General features: G+C 39.7%; 1 protein-coding gene across 1 annotated transcript in view; it reads right to left on the bottom strand.

Annotated features, from left to right (window-relative positions):
• fbxl17 (F-box and leucine-rich repeat protein 17) overlaps nucleotides 1–21,244 on the bottom strand; it is a 271,598-nt gene that overhangs the window by 70,808 nt on the left and 179,546 nt on the right. The window contains exon 9 of the mRNA XM_042487705.1: nucleotides 12,805–12,881. Coding sequence (XP_042343639.1) covers nucleotides 12,805–12,881 — 77 coding nt within the window. The remainder of the gene's footprint in view (nucleotides 1–12,804; nucleotides 12,882–21,244) is intronic.

A 21,244-nucleotide genomic window follows, 5' to 3' on the forward strand; every position in this document is an offset into this window, starting at 1 on the left:
GCTTATACACTTGAGCAGCGGTCATCCAGTTAAATGCCTTCCCTCTGCGGAGGTTCAAGTCCGGCCTCTCGTGCTGTTTCTGCTCCCTCCTTACCTGTCACCCTCTCAATTTTCCTGTATATCATCTAATGAACTTTCCAAACTTACAAATGGTGGGAAAACGGTCATCCCTTTTATTCTCTAGACAGGCTGCTTTACAGTTTCCACGGCTAAAGCCAATGGCAATTTTTTCTCCGAAAGGAACGTTCTTTACTTAAAGGGTTTTACTTGCTGCATTTCTAAACATAGTAGTTTAAAGGAGACATATCATGCACATTTTTAGGTTCGTACTTGAATTTTGGGTTTTCACTATAACATGTTTACATAAATTAATGATCAAAAAACACATACCGTCTGTCATACTATCTATGCTGGAACACCTGCATTCACCCCCTGAAAAGCCAGTCTGCTCTGATTGGTCAGCATTTTCAGGACTTGAGCATTTTGGCTTCTCTTCACTGTTGTTACAGCTGAAAATAACTGTAACGCAGAGTAGCGACGCTTTCTACCATGAAAAATCACAAATAAAAGCTCCTAAACCAAAATCATGTTGGAGCAGGAATATGATGTAAAATCAGGGAGAAATTTACATCATCAGCGAACAAGGTTAAATATTTCCCTGACATTAGCATGTAGCTTCATCTTGCAATGTCGGCTACATTACAAATGACCATATAAAGAAATCCATCCAGAGCTGATGTTTTTTAAAAAGTAGAAAAAACATTGAAAACAAAGTTTTCAGAATGGCCCGAAGCCTGACTTTATTGCTCACAAGGATTTCTATCACGTTTACCTCATTATTTGAAACTTTGGCCACATTTAACATGAACATCGATCACTGTTACAGTTCACAAAGAGAGAATATAAGGAAAAGCATAATAGGTCCCTTTTAAAGAAGTAGAATCAGCTTCAGGAGGCGTTTACATTAGGGACCTGGGCCTGGATCCGATTACACTTGAGTCTAAAGTCCAGTATGCTTGTATTCATGTGTACGCTGAGTACCATACGCAGACCCGGTACGCAAATCTATGCCTGAGTCCACTTGAAAATGTACGAATACAATTCACATGTACATTATGTACAGTGCACATCAGGTGGAACACCTACTGTATCAAACACAAAAATGGACTGCTATTTAATGTCAGAAATATGGATTTCTACAAATATACAAAGATTATTTGAAAAATAGTTGTAGTACTCAATTTTAACAGTATTAAAACACAGGTACCAGCTGTGCTTTCTCACTTATTATCAAAGTTTCTACTATTCTGCCATTTTCAATTTTGCCACCTCTATGTCAGTTTTTCCCATTTTATCAAAAATGGTATCAAATATCAATATTTTTCAATTTACTGCACTGTTGAAGTTAGAAATTGTCACAACACAAGTCTGAAGACATAATTCAAAAACTAAATAATTAATTTATTAATCAGCACAACAATCTGTTGATTAATTGGCAATGAAATGAATTGTTAGTTGCGGCCCTTGATTACACAGAGAATATTAGCCTCCTATGTGTCAGTATCCAGGTGGTCTTGCAGTTGCAGTGAAGTCCAGCTCTGAGCTCTCTGTAATGCTGGTTGTTTTCCCCGCGGCTCAGGTACTCTCATTGATTTGCAGAGATAATAACCCACTTTATGAGTCTTTGCCCTCGCCATGTCCAGTAGCACTCTGCAACATATGTTACTCTCTCCCTCTCCTCATCCTACAGTCTCACCTACCCCTCAAGGAGAAAACACACAGCTTATGAATTTTCCTAGGTGCTATTTCTGTGTACTACTGCTCCATTGGTTTTTAGGGTCTTGGTGTGATATGGGAAGGGGTCATGGGAGTTTGCCTATGGGCTTGGCTTTCTGTGGTTTCATTGTTTTACGCTTAATGGAATTGATGTCAGGAGGATCGCGCCTGGGTAGTTCAGCTGTCAGGTTGTGTTGTGATGGTTACACTCTTCAACATTTAGGTCACAAGGTGAATAAAAATGATTTACCTTTCCAGGACCAAACCTGGATCTTGGGTTAAATCTTTGTGGTCCTAAAGGAACCTCAGAAATTTAACCCAATAAAATGCTGATATTCATGATGTGACTCAAGTATGGGGCTGCAACTGATGGTTATTTTCATTTTTGATTAATGAGTTGATTATTTTCTCGATTAACTGACTACTGGCTTGATTAGTTGTCTCTCTATATATAGGAAACTGGAAATATTCAAAGAAGTATCTCAAGTACAACTCAATTCTATACAATAAATGTGGAACGGGGTCCCTGCTCTGTCTTTCTTTCATTTAAAGGGTCCTTGGCCTTAAAATAAAACTGATATTTTTAGTTCTCTCTTTTGTATACTAGTGGCCATGAGCGTTAACAGATCCGCCCATCACTTAATTGCAAACCAAGAAACCACAACCTTTTTCTTTCACAGTGGTGATACAGACAGACAAAGATTGTCTATTGACTTGCTCCCCTTTTGCAGCCCACATAAATCTGCTGTACTGCTCTGCGCATTTTAATCGACTGCTTTAAGAGTTACATTATTTACCTACTGAATGCCAGACAGAGAGGAGCAAACAAGCTATTACACTATCTTAGTTTACATCACATTATGTTTCACAGCACTTAGACTGTAGGTGGTGAATAACTGCTTAGTAAACAAACAAGATGGAGGGAAAGCACACGAATACTCAAAGAGAAAAAGAGACGTGAGACGGAAAGAGATAGAAGTTGATGTATGAGAACTGCGCTACCATATCAACATGAGGTTGGATCATGCCACATGTATACACAATAACCGATCCTTTCATTCTTTACTGCAGTAATCCCAATATTGTGTGACATTTTCAAAATGGCAGCATGCCATGCAACCACGGCTTGCAAGAAATGGATATCATGCTGAATGGTTTGACATGTACATCAATCTCACAAACAGTGCAGAATAATAAAAAGTGAATACTGGCTTAAGGTTAAAAGCGAGCACAGTAACTCTTGAGCCTTGAGTCTACCCTAATGGCCTCATCATACTGTATATAGGAGCATAACAATCACATGTCATCTTCATAGTCGCTAAGATAGTTGCTGTGCTGTTTCAGCTGCTTTTATGCTAAGTAACCTCACCTTGTAAAAAGCACTATGATACTCTGGGGAGTGAGTGTGTATCAAAATTTCCCCAGTGGCAGGAGAAAGCTGTTAAAGTACACAGAAGCTCACACAAAGGCATGTAAACAAGCACAGAGTCACACAAAAATACTCACATCGGTAAAGACGCACACATACAACCATACTTCACTCTTGAGGTTTCGCTCAAGGCGGCGGGGAAGCCCCATCTATCAACGCTCTGTACATTTAGAGTAAAGCGCCTCAGATGAAAGCAAGAGCTGAGAGATGAATGGAAAGAGGGATGAAAGGGGAAAAGAGAGGAGGAAGGGGTTTGGTGTTGGAACAGGGTTCATAGCAGGGAAAGAAAAAAAAAGGAGAAAGGCAGAAAAATGTAGATGCATGTTAATTATGTGAGAGCTCTGGCTGGGTGATCAAATAAGGGAATAAGACACCGAAAATTGAATGACAACAATAATCTCACAAGCTGACAGATCGGTAAATACAGATGGACATGACAATGAAATGCACAATCTGAGTAGCTCAGTCCTTCTTATACAACAATACAACACAATCACAACAGTCTGGAGGATGGGCTGTTGTTGTCAAGATTTCTTATTAGGTTCAATACAGTGATAGAGCAGGAGGAAGGATGCTCAAGAAGAATTTTTCCCAATTTTGATTCCCATTAACAATGTCTCTGATGTTCTGTAAGCACAAAAGTGACCAGAGTGGATTCACTATACTACAGGACTGTGCTAATGATATGCAGACAGTTTCCCAAGTTTCAATATGATATTTCATATTGATTATTTGGACAATGATGCAATATTTGCTAATATCAAAAAGTCTGCCATGATACGATTTTGATTTGATTCAATTCAGGGGCCTACAATTAATATGAGATAATATCAGTAAATATCCTCACTGCATTAATAATACCGGAGTGTCGATCGTTGATTTGATATGGTGGTCCAGATCAATGTATCATGACCATCACCTGTAGGTGCTGAAATTATTTCAGCCTCAGTTTGTTGATTGTTTGGTATCACTGATTAACATTAGCCGTAGCAAATTTAAAATGCTTCATAGTTAAATATTGGGAGCTATACCTGAACCTGAACCCAAATAGCCTGAGAACCGGACAAACTCATGTTTCATTTGCTGTGGCAAATACATCTGGTCCTCCTCACCCTCCAAGAGGGCCAGATTCTGGGCAGGCCAGTCACAACTGTTTTTTTAATACGGGGCAGGTTTGATACAATGATTGACAGATCGGGGTCACTGGTCTCTGCTCCATCCAGTGCAGCGCACCAGGCGTTGAGCTCTGCACATTGGCATTTTTTAAGGGCTGAGGGTGGAAAAATGTTCAACTTTGGGTAAAACTCTTTTGTTAATGTCATTTTATTCCAAGCCCTTTAATCACAGTGGATGAGGGACAAATACCACGAAGACCGAGAATTACAGCAATAGTGGAGAAATATGTCAACATTGTGGCAACATTTTTATTTCTGACGATATTCTGCACCATAGCAACAAGATGACTGTGTCTAAGCTGAAAAAAACTCTGTGCCTCCAAAACGCTCTTTTTATCCCAGCCTCAAAACAGGCCGGGCACTGCACTGACTTGCATGTGTCACTCAGAGCTACGTCACACCTTTCACTGCTCTGATTGGTTGTAGGTCAAGTTTTACTGGTTGTAAGTCTATCCAATTGCATTCAAAATTACTGTGGTCTGTGTCTGTTGATAAAGCCTTCTGGAAATTGAAAATAAACTGAGAGGAACTTTCAGGCTAGAACTTAAACCTGAAAACAAACTTTTTTAAACAGCTGAATATATTATCAGGTTTCTAAAAAGCTAAGCTTAGTTTGGATTCCACTTGCTGTAACAGCGCACAACACGACAGAACTTTGTTTGTTTGTTGTTTGAAAGTGCTCATATTCTGTATGGATGATCCAGCCAAGAGAATTTCATACCCATCTAAGACTTGGACGTGCTCAAAATGCCAGTCATCCCACACTGTCTATGCAATAAATGAATAGGACTTTGACTTCCATCACTCTGGAAGCCTGAAATAATTCCCTCCCACTTTGCAACTCTAAAGCAGCTCTGCTTGAAGTCCTCTAAAAGCAGACCAAAGCTGCTTCTTTTCTTCCCTCTCACTCATACACAGTCTCCCACAGGTGTCTCACTCGATCTTGTATTCGCACAGATGTACACAGGAGGCCATGACTGACAAGGTAAGGGATCGTGGGGAGGCGTGTGGGTGAAAGAGGAGAATTACCATATGTAAGGAACGGAGGTGCCAAGGTCTCTTTCTTTGTCTTTGGATAAAGCAGGTGGGCTACAAGGGGACAGGATAAGCGCAGGTAGATGTACACACTCACAGTGCAGACACACAAATGGATGCATGTGAATGCATAACACACACTTAAGGACAAAAGACGGGAGAGGAGACGAGGAGGTATCGCTGTCTATCCAGGTGTGTTGAAGATGCGGTGTGGGCCAGCATGGGTCGGTCAATGAGACTGACAGTGGTGGTATAGAGATCTGATTAGCACTGGGAGCGAGGCTGAGTAGGGTTTCTCATCAGGATCAGCTTTCAAACCAATGTTATAGTGGTACTTTTATTTCTGCTGGGGAGATGTGCAAATTGAGAACACTCTGCCTGTATGCCTATGGAAAGCATCAGCACTGGAGGGTCCTTTTTTTTATTTTTGCACTCATCATTTTCAGTCACATTGACCCTGGAACAAATTTTAGTTTAGTTTTATTGACTGCTGGAAAATGGAGATTCCTAGCTTTGTTATGATACCAGTATGTTTTTGTTCTCCAAATATCAGGCAAAATATGCCACATTACATAATGACTGTCACTCATGTATGTTTCAAAAACAAGAGCTTCAAAGTTTGCAGTACAGCAGCCACAAAGACCATGACAGAGTTCATTGGCCTTTCAGTCTGGAAGCACATGCTGAAATCTAGGGGCTGTCACAGGGCCAAAAATACACAGAGAAGCTTTGGGCCACTTTAATTTTGTAGCCAGTAAGGTAGCAAAACTAAGCATACCTAAAAAGTCAGTGCAGGAAGATTCAATTCAATAAATCACTTTAATTGTCTCAAAGGAGCAATTAAAAGGCACGTAGAGTAGCTCACGCCAGTTTACACATAGGGAAACTCAATATAAAAAGGGAGTAAGAAACAAAGACTAATGCTGTAAGTTCTAGGCTGCGGAAGATATTTTTCGAAAAGTCCAGCTGGTAAAGAGTTAATTTTAAAAAGTTCATTGAGAAAAGTGCTGTAGTGCAGCTCTTATTTTATAGATAAGAAAAAATTGCACATACATTATGTGTTCTTTATATTCTATTTTTCATTTTATATTTCTGTATTGCTTCTATATTTTTATCTTATGTCTTATTCTATTTAAATTTACTATTTTTATTCTTCCTTTATGTTAATTGTTTTGCACCAAAACACCATGTCAAATTCATTGTACATGTAAATGGACTTGGCATAAAACCTGATTCTGATTCTGAAATAACACTTTGGATTTTTTTGAATGGCAGACCCTTACGGACTAAAGGAATATAAATTATAGAGGAATGGACGCATATTCTGACTTTATGCTCTCTTCAAAGGTAGGGATCAGCCCTTTTTTCATCTCACTTGCTCATCATTAAATCTGAATTAATTACCATATGGTGCTCATGGTTTTCGTGTATTGAAGTGAACGATTGAATTGTGGAGAATCCAACCAATCTGACACGTGTAGCATGCCCATATTGACAAAGGTTTAACATAATATTTGATGTTAGGTGCTAAGCCACCTATCTCAAGCAGGTCAACAGCGACCCGCCAGTTTTAAGGAGTTTTAATAACCTGAAAGCCAAGACTTTGTTTATTAGACATGAGATGAAAAGACACTGTCACAGGCCCCGCCTTGTTACTATGAGCCTGTCATCCATATTTTCAGTGGACAGAGGGAGGGAGATGAGCTGGAGCTGAGTTGGACCAGAGAGCTGTTGAACTATTTGCTGCTGGCTCGTCATCATGCCATTATAAGCTTAAAGTTCTATTTTATCATCTGAATGTGGTGATAAGAGTTTTATATTCTGAAAGCCAAGACTTTGTTTATTTAAAATTAAAAACAACAACTAATATGACCAAAAACGAGATGTTGACATATATCCAGGTTTATCTAGAAATGAGTGTTGAGACATCTGAATGTTTTATATAGAGCATGCTACATTTTGTTATACCATGTGTGAATTTAGTTACAAAACTGGAGAATGGTCTCCTGCGACTGAATGGTATTTTGTCAGTTACTGAAATAGAAGGCAAAGAAATATTGTTTTTAAATGTCATTTCCTCTATCAATTCTTCCTTAACATTATCTCAAACTATTTCCATCTCATGAGATTCCAAAGTGCCTGTTTTTCTTTACTTTGAATGCCTCAATCTTTTTCTCGACTCCAACATCTCCAACTCAGATGACTATCACTTTAACTGCCGTGGCACGACATTTAAATATATAATTACAGAATGTGTTGGAAAGTGTCTTTGCAGCTCTGGAAGCCTGGAAGTGGCAGTGATAAGTGGGCACTCTGTAGATTAGAGGTCCTTACACAAAGGGTCACGACTTGAAATTGCTCAAAGGCTTGCAGCTGGAGGGTCCCCATATGAAAAGATGAGTTGTATTATCTAAATAACCTTGGGTCCCAGGGTAATGCTAAATGTGATCCATATGGATTCCCCCGTTTTGAATCCAAGAAGTACAGAGCACTCCTGGTGTCTGAATTGAAGAGGTTATACTTCATACATCCACTCTGTGTGAACTTAGCTGTTGTTACTTCGTTCATAATCAGTTTTCCAAAATTTAAAGTTTAACATTTTAAGTTTACCACTTCTGTCAAAGCAAGGCACCACACAGGTCCCTATTGATGTTTTCAAAAGTAGCGTTATATAAATTCAAGGGTAAAAAATCATGCACTTCTTTGGACAGCTTGCATTCAAGCGTGCTTGTATTAAAGGGAGTTGCCACAGCAGTAATGGATACTTGTTTATTTCTGCAATTCCCTGGATTTGTCTATAGGATTGCGTTATGGCTATTAGTTGTTTGTTTTTTTTTTTTTATTTAACTCATATTTAACCCAGTAAGTCCTGTTGAAATCTCTTTTTTTAAGGAAGACCTGGCCAAGACCACAATTTAAAAAAATTACAAACGATGATAACCAAAATAAAATGTAAGAAAAGTTACAGTAACATGTAAAAATCTTAAAAACACCTGCACACAATTACAACTACCAACCAATTCATTCACCCTTGGGGTTGTGATAACATTAAAATCAAAAAGAGACCAATTCTCGTAGTTTCAAATCTCTTTGGAGGCTATTCCAAATGAGAGGGTCTTTCTTTCCCAGATCAGTCCCTGAACTAGGAACAAAAAACAAAACTAACTCTTAAGACTACATGCTTTAACCAGTCAGACATCTGTTCAATGAAATTGCAAATGTAAGAGGGGAGTTTATCCAGTAAGGCTTTGTAAATGAACAAATACCAGAGACTGAGCCTACAAAAGGTCCACGATGGCCATCCAGCCTTAGAATGAAGTGAGCAGTGATGACTGATAGTTGATAGGTGAAATTATTTTTACTTTGGTTGTGTTTATTTCTTTTTTTTTGGCCACACTTTAAGCAATATCAGTAACTACGGTATTAATTATTTAATATAAAATGTCAAATTGTTTTTATTGAATGAGCCTCACTTTAAAACAAACAAATGTTCTGGTTTTACTGTTCATTTCCCTTATTTTCCCTCTTGTATTAGGAATACATTGTACCTTCTGTACTTACATTTTCTGCCTCTTTAGTCGATCTTGTTTATGAACAAATATTAAAGTGTTGATAGACGTGTTAAAATGCGCTTGTATGTGTGGTGGTTCTTAATAGCATTTTTGAAATGTCAGGGACACAAAGAAAAATGGCACATAAGTTAGAAAACACAACATGTGCAAAAAGATTAAGTAGCACACAGAAAACAGAGTGTGGAATGAAGACAGGGGAAGTCTGGAAGGAATGCTTTTAGAGGTTGAAGGAAATCTTTCAGTAGCGTGATCATTATTCATCGTCAATAATCAGTTACAGGTGTAAAAAACTAAAATGCATAAATCTCACAAAATATGTGAATCAAAGAAACCAGGTGTTTAGCAAGTCTCTGCACTGCCTTGAATACAACCAACGTGTTATTTTAGCAAATTAGTTTTCATGTTCCTTAATGAATGAGAGAGAAGTCTAGGATGTTTTTTTTTTCCACAGCTCTAATAGGGCTTTCACTAAGATCATTACGCCAAAAAAGCTCTATCCTCGCTTTTTCCATTTGTTTCCTCCTCCTAGCAAAATAATCTCTGAAACCATCTGCGCTGGGAGTAAAATTACACGTTGCCCAGCTCTCTCTTTCTGTCATCTAAACCTGTCTTTATGTCTCTCTGTCTGTCTGTCCTCAAAGCTCCTATAAAATCACACAGGAAGCGAAAAGCCGGGAGGAAAAAACAGAACACTCAAACGTAAGAGGCTTGTGGACATCTCAAATGCACTCAGAGAGGCCATTAATAAAAATAATTAGCACAGGAGATGGGCGGAAAAAAACTGGAGGCCAGCTTGGCTGATGTAAAATCTCATTTCTGTTATTTAATTTATCAGAGACCGAAGTAGGAAATCCACCAATCATTTTGTAAGAGCACAGAGCTCCTACAACAGCATCTCTACCCTGGAAGGCCATACACGTACACAACACACGCACACATAAATACACACAGATCCCATCATCAGCCAGAGAGGGCCGGAGGGGTCATTAGTGAAGGAAGAAGATCAGATATCACCAATTCATCTTGGTCAAAATGATTAGAGAGACACAGAGAAAGAGGGATATATGGGGGGGGGGCATTCTTGGTAAATGTACTATCGTGATCTTGGAGCCATTCATCAAACACTGGTGGACACACGCCCACGTAACGTTTCACACACGCTCACACGCAGTTGAGGTTCAGGTTCAGAGGGGTCAAGGTGATTATAGTCACTGTAACTCACGGGAGTAAGCAGCAAACTGCAGCTCGTGTTAGATGCTGATCATTCAAGTCTACACTTGGCAACACACGTGGCATAACTGCAACTTTGTTGGGGGAATCTCTGACAATTAGTGCCTGGCATTAAACCTTTTTTCCAGATCTGTTGTCAATACAAAACCACGCCATGACAAGCAAAAAGAGTGGCAGGATAGAGATGGAAAAAAGATGAGCAGTAATCAAGCTTCATCAGAAGAGTAGCCATTAGCTGGAGCTATAAATTGCTAACCGTCTAATACCCCAATCAGACAAACATAATGATGTGGTTTGATGATAAATCTGAATGGGTTAACAAAAAGGAAAACTTGCATTCCAAGATGTCGCCCGATTTACTTCTTTGACAGCTGCTCACCTCCCGCATACACTGAAACCAACTTTCGGGCTTCCACTACAGTCCTTCTCCAGGGGAGTGAGTTGACAGCATGCACATTAGAGACTTCCTCTGACCAGTCCAGCTGACCAGTTTGCAAATAATTAAACAATAACCCAGCTACCCAACTAAAACAAGTTTTTTTTAAAAAAGAGAGACAGATTGTGTATAAATTGGACATTGGACAAAAAGTCTCTCTGAATATGGATGCACATGTGTTCAAGCACACGTCATACTTCGGCTTCTGTTCAGAACGGGTGTAATGCAGCATCACAGCAGTCAACTTCATCTATACATCCCAACATCACATAAAATGTCTCAACGGGCTTTGCAGGGCCACACAAAAACAGCTTCCGACCCAGCTTAAGCTTTCTAAGCTCTCAAGAAAACACCAAGGGACTAACAAGCAGACAGCCTGTTTGTCTCTTATCTCAGTAGTCCCTTTGTGCAATTTTCAATAGGCTTATCATTCAGACAACAGCAAGTTTAAAAAAACAAAAGAACTGAAGCAATATTATCTGGCAAAACAGGTATAAAGCCCAACTATCAAAAGCAGAGGCGACTTACTTTCTTCAGTTTAAAAGAAAAATAAACTCACCTAAAGTAGCTGACTTAAGGAAACTCCGCTGGACCAATAAGTTAGTTTGTTATCTCATAGTTCCTTTGAGCAAAGGGGATTTATTCAGACAATGGTGATTAGCACAGTATAAAAGCAAGAGAAAGCAGGCTATTGGAAGTATGTGGAACTTGTTTTAATGAAAAGTCAAACTAAACTTAAGCACTACGCGGATTGTGGGTAATTTGATTTGCGAACGTGTTTGATAATGGGGCTGTGTATTGTTAATAATCTGGTACTCTGAAATCTGATATAACATATATCACAATACTAGGTTTATGACTTAATATACTGCGATATATTGTGATACTGTAAGGCAGGTGATATGTAGCAATTTCTTAAAAACATATTTTAGAAAAACTATCATAGCACAAAGAACACAGCACCATATGCATAAAAAAAAACTTTTCTTATGCAATCAGAGCAATGGGATCTCTATTTGTGTTTATTATAGTCCTGTAACATCCAACATCATAGCACTTCCTATTGTGCAGTCTGAATGAAGGACCTGAAATCCTCCTCTATCAGCAAAACAATAAAATAAAAGTGCTTGCAGGATTCTTTGGGTAAACAAAAAGAAAACGTCAAATTGTAAACTATCAAAGACCAATGCTGTGTTATTGAGAATCAATATCGTATCACAAACATAATATAGCAATATTTTCACCCCAAACTGGAAATAGAATAAGTCACAAAATTACTTCAGACTGTGTTAAATTGAGTCCCTCTTAAAAAGAGTTGTACCCAAAAGCACTGGTGGGCTCCACAGCTGGAAGCTGTTATTTGTGGAACTCCCAGAGTACTCATATAAACAAACAAACACACAAAACAGCATTGCAACAACTTAAGAGACAAACACTGTCACACAAGGAATCAAATAATTCATCCAAGCAGTGTTAGTCAGCATTGTAACTCCTGATGCTTCAGCACTGAAGTACTCCAACTGTGCATTGCAGTGTAGCCGATAAAAGACTCAAATATTCTGCAAAACATATGGCAGAATGGAATCAAGCAGAGGAGGGAGGTAGTGTAAACAAAAATAAACAGGGGAGATGATGCTAGAGGGATATAAACGCTGCCTGTCTGTACGCTGGGAAGGAAAACAGCATGTATGTCTGCTGTCAGACAACACAAATACATCTAATCCACAAACACAAGCGAACGCATAGAAATCCTGCCAGGAGCGTCACATACATCGCATACTGTGCTCTGAGACAATGCTAACTCCTGAAGTCACAATATTTAACTTCTCACTTGAATTTACACAGTCAGCTGTCACTAACTTGTCTGTTATAAGTAGCCTGAGTGTTGCTGCTGTCTTCAGTTGAGAATATTTCCACACAAACTCAGACTTCTAACTATGATATGAACTGCACCGAGGAGATCCAGTGAACATTACTTTATTCTGAGTGAAACTTTTCAATAATATTTTTACTGTTTGCAAGTCTCAGAAGGGAGCGAGTCGTAAAATCAAATGAGTCCTGAATCATGGTAGAGATGGCGGGTAATAATGGTTATGATAATAATGTTGGAGGTTGACTGCAACAAAGGGACAGTGATTGAAAGTATCCTACCGTGGTCTGTGATTTTACAAGACACGAGATAGAGCTCCTTCAGACTTCTCCCCTCCTTGGCAATGATTTCCACACACCTACAGAGAGACACAGAGCAAAAACAAACGTTAAAAGCATCACCTGAGGCTTCTGCGTTCTGTATATTGCATTTTCACTTTAGCTCCAAGGCAATTTTAACCCGCCTCAAAAACTCTGAAATGCATGCACACATGCAGTGGCTTTATTTCTTTTAAACTCTCTCTGTTACACACACGCTCACACACACAAGAATACTCCAAGGTAAAGGTTAAACAGTACGGCTGCAGGGTCATAACTGTTCACATATTCTGCCTCTGCTTCTTTTAACACATACATTAATAATTAAACACCTGATCTGATTAGAGAAGCATGCACCAACACGGCTTGAGTATATGTGTGTTTTTGCGCATGTGAGTGAGGGCACGCACACACACATACATAGAGTGTGCTTCCTCACTTCAAAGAGCGTATCTGCATTCAACCCAGTGCCTGAGCCCAAAGGACATACAGCGTGCGTGTGTGTGCGTGTGTGTGGGGGAAAGAGAGAGAGAGAGAGAGCATACACCAGGGAAGGCCAAAGGGAAGATCAGAGTATCTGTATCAAATGATTCTCTTTAAATGCCTCTAATGAGAGGAGTGTGTGCAACAACGAGATTTTGATCAACGCATTTGACCTATTAACCTTCAGGAGAAAATGTTTTGATCTTTATGCTGGTGTTCTGACATGAATATTTATGAGACAGACACACACACACACACACACACACACACATACTGTACAGCTCAGCTTTAATGTGAAAAAAAGCAGAGGTGAGGAAAAAAGGGGAAAAAAGTGATGTTGAGCTGTCTTCTATTATTGTGTCAAAGTGAAATGGGAAACAATATTGTGTACTGCTCGTACACTTTCACGCAACATGACTGACAACTGAGGTTATTCTGAAATGCATTGCTTATATTTGCTTGCTATCCACTGGCTTATCTCACCATATAGGCCGAGCATGATGTGTGAGGAGTTGTTATAAAGAATTTGAGCTTCTCTTCTTTCATATTCCTTTTTAATGCCACATCCTTACTATCTAGCAACTGGAGTGAAAATAGGATGCAGATCAACAGGAAATTCAAAAATTTCCACTTGAACAAAGCATAGTCTGTAAGCTTGCATTTTGTTGCTCCAGGATTGATTTAGGGTGACACAATGTGAGGAATGTCACTTGACGTGTGACATATCACACCGTGGGATCAAGGAGGCACAGATGCCAGTGAGAGGAGAGTTAAAATGTGTGTCATATTTCTAAAAATTCTTGTTTCTGCGTCGAGCCAAAGCTGTTAAAATGTGCACTGGCCCGTCTCCTTTAGTTCAGTGGGCTGCATCTTCATATTTCACCTTTTCTATTACTGTTGCTGTGGCCCTGCAAGCCTCTATGTTATCAGGTTGTTCCTCTCCTACCATTTCATTGTCCTCCCACCTCTCCCTGTTTATGTTTCCCTTTTTTCTCCCTGCCTCTAACTCTATCCCTCCCTTCATTCTTTTTTTTCCATTTTCCACTCTTTTTCTCTTTCTGGCGTCTAGTCGGATAAGAAAAACTCCTGTAAATAGAAAAAAAAGACCTGTTGCAATTGGTCATTCCTGACCCAACGTTGTGCTGTGGCCTTGGATTACATTCAGTTAAGCCAGCAGGATCACAATATCATGCTGTGTGTCTTGGGGCTACAGCATTATAGCTGCTAATGAATGTACGCACCGGGAAGAGTTGTTGAGGAAACAGACAAAAAAGAAAAGTGTGATTCAGGGATGCAGCAACGAAGGCCGAGGTGGAGAGCATCTTCTGGGAGCTTGTTACGCTGTGCCCAGGTCCCCGGGGTCAGGGCAAAAGCAATTAGACCAGACATCAATGAATGAGGGAGGGAGTGAGGAGAGATGGAAAACGAGCAGAGCGGGAAACAGAGTGAGTTGAAATCTCTATACATTAGCTAAAGGTTGCACGGAGACAGAGGGGGTACATCATGGGAGACAACGGAGAAAAATGAGAAGGAGTAAGAGGCCATTAATAAGGCCGGAGTGAGGTGATATGGGAGGACTGAGGAGACAGCAGAGGAGGCGAGGGAGGCCAGAGCAGAGGTGTGGGGTGTGATGGCGGAGGCATGGATCACACCACATGAAAGGCCCTCAAGAAGCAACAAGCTCCCGCCCCACCTCCACTCAAACCACACACGGCTCAGCTGACATGAATTACTGATTTGCTCGCTTTCAATAATGTACAGAGCCTGTGACAAAAGCCCCGGTTGGACACTGTGTGCATACTGAACATTTAGATAGAGGCGACGCTACAGGAGATAATGTTAAGAGGAGGACATTAAGATGCAGAGTAGAGAGCAAGTCAACAGATGCTGGTGAGGCTTAAAGGGAGGAGTGAGCAATGAAAGGTGAGATGAAGAGAAGAATGATGAAATAACGACAGTTTTACAGGACCGCAGAAAGTAACAATGTCAGTTTCAGATCATTTTACTTTTGATAGTTCTGCACCCTTTAATGCATAACTTTGTGGTTTATTGTTAAGAAAAAACACAAAATGACATGAAACACAAGAGGCCTTTCCATTTAGTCCTGTGCTACACTGACTCATTTAGAACTGAATTTTAAAGCGCTATTCATTCAGAGGTGGTACATTTTTTAAATTTTGTGTTGTAAGTGTCTTGCATTTTGTTTAATTTTATTTTGGCTTTGCTGACAGACAGTTGGCTGTGTTAACATGTGGAAACAAGGTGCCAAGAGCCTACCCTTACGCCTCCACTGGTCATCTTACGCCAGCCTTGGCCTCTCTGTTCCATGCACCACCTGGGTCTTTCATATGGGAAGCAAATTTTGGGCTCCCAGGTTTGTTGGACGCTTCTTCTGCCCCTCACACCTGCCCTATAGGGACTTTGCAGTTCCTTATGTTGCATCATTTATGGCAGCATTTCAAACTGACGCGGTCCAATGGCGTATCTTACTGCCGAAACAGGTGCCATCCTGCCATGTTATAGACTGATGTTGCCCCAGACATATCATACCACTGCGAAAGGTGACTTCTGGCGTGCCTGACATGAAAACCACTGACTAGGTGGTGGTATCTGATTTTTTTTGGAATGAGAACAGGCTGGAGCTAACAAGTGCCGCTTATTTGGGACGACAAAATGGTGGCCACCCTCCAATCTCCCCCTACTTTGCCCCAGTGAATAGGTAGCTTCATTATGAGCTACAAAAGAACCCTTTACCATTGTTAACAATGTTAGCACCACTAGTCATGCTGACTGTGCTAAAAGAGCTAACAGTGATCAAAGGTCAAAGTTAACGCTAACTTACAGGGAAAACCTGGGGATAGACAGGAGGGTCTACACAATGCTTGCACAGTTGTGTCAGGAAGGCATTAATTGGGGCAATCGCTAAATGAGTGGCGGTGCTAGCTAGCTTCCACCAGTTGGTGTGCAGTGCAGTTAACTGAAGAGCTCCATTTTTTAAATTGACCTATAGTCCAACATTCATGCACTCAAAAATATTTTTTCAGCATCAACCAAATCTGACATCCCCAGCAGAAAGAAAACAAAACTTTTTTAGAAAGAGAAAGGACTACAATGAAAAATAAGGCACAATGCTGCAGGGTTTTGGGATGGAAGATTAGGAAAAAAGGCGAAGAAGAGAACAAACGGAGTGATAAGGACAAAATGTGTGGCATCGTGATGATGAGGAGACAATATGAGATGCAGAAATAGAAAGAAAGTTGAGGAAGAAGGACAAAAAGAATAATAGACTGGAAGATGCGTCAGAAAATGGGAGAGCAGAGATTCAAGAAAAGGTGTAAAAAAGAAGTGTAGTAAGGAATGGGTAAGTGGGGGAGGAGAGGAGGCAGACAGTACAAGATGACAAAACTGAAGGGGAAGGTTAATTAGGATGATTTTTAACAATAACAGAAAAATCAGCAAGACAAAGAAGTCCAAGAAGATGAGGAGAAAATGATGATGACAAGTGAACAAGGCGATAAAGTCAAGCAAGTTGTCTCTGCTACCACAGAGGGCGAAAGATACTCTTATAAATATTATAGATGCATAAAAAAGTCAGGAGAAAAGCATTTTGTTATAGTTATGTCGCTGGCTAATATACAGCTCAAGGCCACTTTTTCCAATAAAATGACAATAAAACAGTCTCCATGACAACAACAGTAAGAGACTGCATGTTTAAGAGATTAGTGTAACCGGCAGGCAGTAGGGAGAGAGAGGACTGTCAGGGGTCAGTGTGTGTTTGGCTCACTGTCACCGCGCTGTCGGCACAAACAGCTAGAGGTAAACAATAAAACTGTCCCTCCTCTCTCTATCTCGTTCTTACAGTCTCATACAAACACAATCAAACTTTGGTTTGGTTCGAGGCGTGTCCAGGATTTGTGGGAACTTTTCTTCCTTAAACACAAAGTCATTTTCTGTCTAAATTGAATTACTGGAGCCACACAACTGGACCTTGAGGACTTTGCTTAACCCTAAAACATCTTTTATATTTAATTTTGTTTTCTTGCCAGCCAGCTAATGCTGCCTGCCAAAGAGTTTAGCCTTTGTTCGACTCCACTCTGAAGTATAAAAGGCTGAATTATAGTAAGAAAGAGTTAGGCTTAACTAATGCAATGCCTCTAGTACTTGAAAGAGAAATGGTTTTACTTAAAGGATTCCTTTACCTACAAAATGACCATTCGTATGTCAATTAGTCATGCTGTGTTACCTTGAATTTGTGAAAAAAAACTTTTCACTCATGCCTGGTATTAAGTGGTTGATTGGGGACTAAGTTTAACGACAGCTAAATGATATTAAACATCTTTTTACAAATTCTCACACAACTTGTGCAGTATAATCCACGTCTCATTTATCCAGTTGTATGTTCAGCAGTTCCCAAATACATGCATTTTTGCTAAAAAAAAAAAAAAAAAAAGAAAGAAAGAAAAGAAAAAAAATTGTGTTGGGAGTCTGACTTTGAAAAGAGCATAGTCAATTTTCACCTCATTTAGATGTTAAATATTAAGGTTTTATCAAAAATGCGTGTGTGGGAAGTACTGCGCATACAGCTTGAATTATACAGCACTGTTGTATGGGAATTTGTAAAGTGATGTTTTGACAAAGTTTTGCTGTTGTTAAACTCCCCAATCAACCAATAATTCAGTATCCAGTGTTTATAAATTTGTCTCTGTAGAAGCATGTGAGAAAACCCTTTTTTTTCTCACAATCTCTGGGTAACACAGCATGAGTAATTAATAAATACAGGGTTTTGTTGTGGGTGAAGTATTTCTTTAATAAGAAAGGTAACATTTTGTAGAGTAACAGGGAGTAACAATTTAATCATCTCTCTGAAACACTTTAAAGAGGTGCAGAGATAAAGATGCAGCCATATATTTTCATTGCATCAGGAGAAAACATTTTTTTTCAGTAATTTGCGTTCCTGATACATAATTGCTCTTCCCTTGGAGTTTTTCAGAAGAAAACTCAATTATGTTGCTGTGAAACCATGGTAACAACATCAGCGCTAATTTATCTTGTGATTAACGAAATTTTCTGGGGTCTTTACATATAAATGAGGCCCGAAGGTATGACAAGCTAAGTGGGGTAGCTCAAGGTGGAAATGCCACTGACTGAGGAGCCTGGATGCTTTTAAAAATCTCTTTTTATTCCCCAGAATTAAATTTACTTTTGGACCATTTTGCCAACCTCTGCTCCATACAAAGTATTAACTGAAAAATCCTTTTGGTTAAAGAAGCTATTGCAGCCCCATTACTATCATTCCTTAAAAGTTGTGAATAAAATGAACATAGTTCATCTTATTAAAATGATATTTGTATGCACTGAATAGCATCATTGTAAAGGTTTTTAATAACTTTTAGAAATTCTTGAATAATAAAAGGGAAATGGTAGAATAGCATTATCAGAGGGATTCCAATTAAACCATATTCGTACAATACTAAAGATTAGGAAAGGGGACTTTCTAGTCAAGGCCGATGCAGTGATATCCATGGATCCTCAGAGCAAGAAGCTCACAGGAGTATCAACACCTCAGAAAACTTCCAAAGCCTTTTAAAAACTATTTCCAACATCTTTTTTACAACTTGCTGTTAAGGCCTGTGTGGACTTTTACAGCCTCAACCAGCATTTAACAGAGACAAAGAGGGTGAGCACTTTAAAATTATCAACCAACTAACAGAATACTGCTTCTATCTGAGCTCTGTATACTGTGTTAAAGCTCCCCTATAGGACTACTGGCCTTGACTATATTTTGTTCGTTTGTTTGTGTGTGTGTGTGTGTGTGTGTGTGTGTGTGTGTGTGTGTGTGTGTGTGTGTGTGTGTGTGTGTGTTTTGTTGTACAACCAGAGGTTAAACCTTGACAAAGCCTAGTGATCATCCCTTAATCCCAGCTCACTGTTTGATCAAATGTAATCTCTTGCTCTATGAGCTGGTTGCCATGGTCAAACTTTAAATTAGGAAAGAGAAAATGGTTATTAAGATTTGTACTCTGTACTGTGTGCTGATTGTGTCATTTTCCATTTCTGTTTAATTTTAGGTTTGTTTTTTTGATTGTTTGTTTGTTACTGTCACCCTGTCAGTAAAATGGTCTTACTAAACAAAACTCGACAGTAATGGTTGGTGTTTTCAGTATCAAAACTGCTGTTGGTACTATATCCATCTATAGAACTCAACATAGAGATATAACCTGTATTTATTTTGTGCATCTGTTTACTTCAACACCCTGTTCCTTATTATGAGGGATTGAAGGCCATTTTACATGTCACAATAACAAAAAATTAGAAATCAGTTATTCTCAATACCAAATTCAATACCATGGTGTAAAAAAATCCTCCCCAAAAAATCCTATGCATACACTGCTTTATTTAGACATTCAATTTAAATTTAATTATTCATCCCCAATGATCCTACATAGATGCACAATAGCGGTCAAATTTTAAGTAGGCTATATTAACATATTTCTCCCCCACTGTTGTTGTTCAGCAGTTGTAGATGTAAGATGCAGCGGTTTGTCTATAGGCTATTTGTCCAGCCCCTCTCCTCCTGTATGATTTGACAGCTGGTTAAAAAGTGACAGTAATTAGCTACAGAGTTTTACCCAAAGTTGAACATTCTTCAACTTTCTGCAACCAGAAAAAAACACCATATGCATCGCTGAGCGCAGAAAAGACACTCAGCACCCTGTCACGCTGCTGTCATTTGCAGCATAGTGTAAGTACACATCGCTTCCATTACAAAGCATTAAAAAAAAAAATACGCAGGCCACAGGAAAAAAACACTTTTTTTTCTGACGAGTTGAAGAGGAGGTGTCGCTGCAGTTACACCTGATTAATAGAACACTTTTATGCATATACGCTGCCCCGTCAGGTTTGGAAGAATTGCAACCCTGTTACCTATGATACTGGAGAAAAATGAGGACTGTCGCATTTTCAGAATTTTGGCATCTGCTTGGTACCAAAGCACTGGCCAAAAACGTCCACTGGTATAAAATTTGATCATATTTGTAATAAAACTGCTCTCTATGTAGAATATGATTCTACCAACTACATTACTGAACCGTGTCCATACAGAGCAAACTGGGAAGAGTCTACAGTGAAACTCAACAAGGAGATGTGGGACAAGAAAGGAGGGACAAAGGGAGTTAGGGACAACCTAGTATTCGTGTGTGTATGTCATAACGCAGAGTGTGTTGTTAGTGCTTGTGTGAATGCGTGCATGTGTCTCTCAGAGGTGAAGCTAATCTTCTTTTATGCAGCACAGCCAGAGGTATCCAAGCAGACAGGCAGCAAGAGGAAGAATAGCGACAATACTTGAGAGAAACAGAGGTCCATATTTATCACAAAGACTGCAGACGGTCTTCCAGCCAAACAACATGTGTAGCGCTTCTCTTTAGCTAGCCGATCACAATGAAGCAGGAACAAAGACGCTGCTGGGAGAATGGCTGTAGGTAGGTACACTAGCACGGCTCTGACCAACACAAGGCCTCGTCTCATCCCGCTCCTCACACGGCCCACAATTACACGGCTGTCTAGCCACACAAAAGGAGCAGGGAAATAAAAATGGATGATTTTCGAGAGAAGAGGGGGAAAAAGAAAGAAAGTAAGCATGAAATGTATAAAGAAAAGCGGTTGAAGGTCTAAGGAGAGGTTGAAAACATAAAAGGAGGAGGAGGAGGTGGCGGAGGAGGAGGAGGCAGCAGCGGTGACAGACGAGACTTCAGACTTCCATGGCTGTCTTTAGACTTAATGAAATGGAAGGGCGGAGCTGCACAGAGGAGGAGAGCAAGGCAAGACGGGGGTTTATACTTCTGAGGAGAACGCTCTTGCAAAATGATTCTTGCTGTAAATTTTCTTTATATCACCCATAAATCCATACTCAAGTGTAAGGAAG

The sequence above is a fragment of the Plectropomus leopardus genome, chromosome 6 (genome assembly GCF_008729295.1).
Source record: "Plectropomus leopardus isolate mb chromosome 6, YSFRI_Pleo_2.0, whole genome shotgun sequence".
In the NCBI taxonomy this organism is placed as follows: Eukaryota; Metazoa; Chordata; class Actinopteri; order Perciformes; family Serranidae; genus Plectropomus; species Plectropomus leopardus.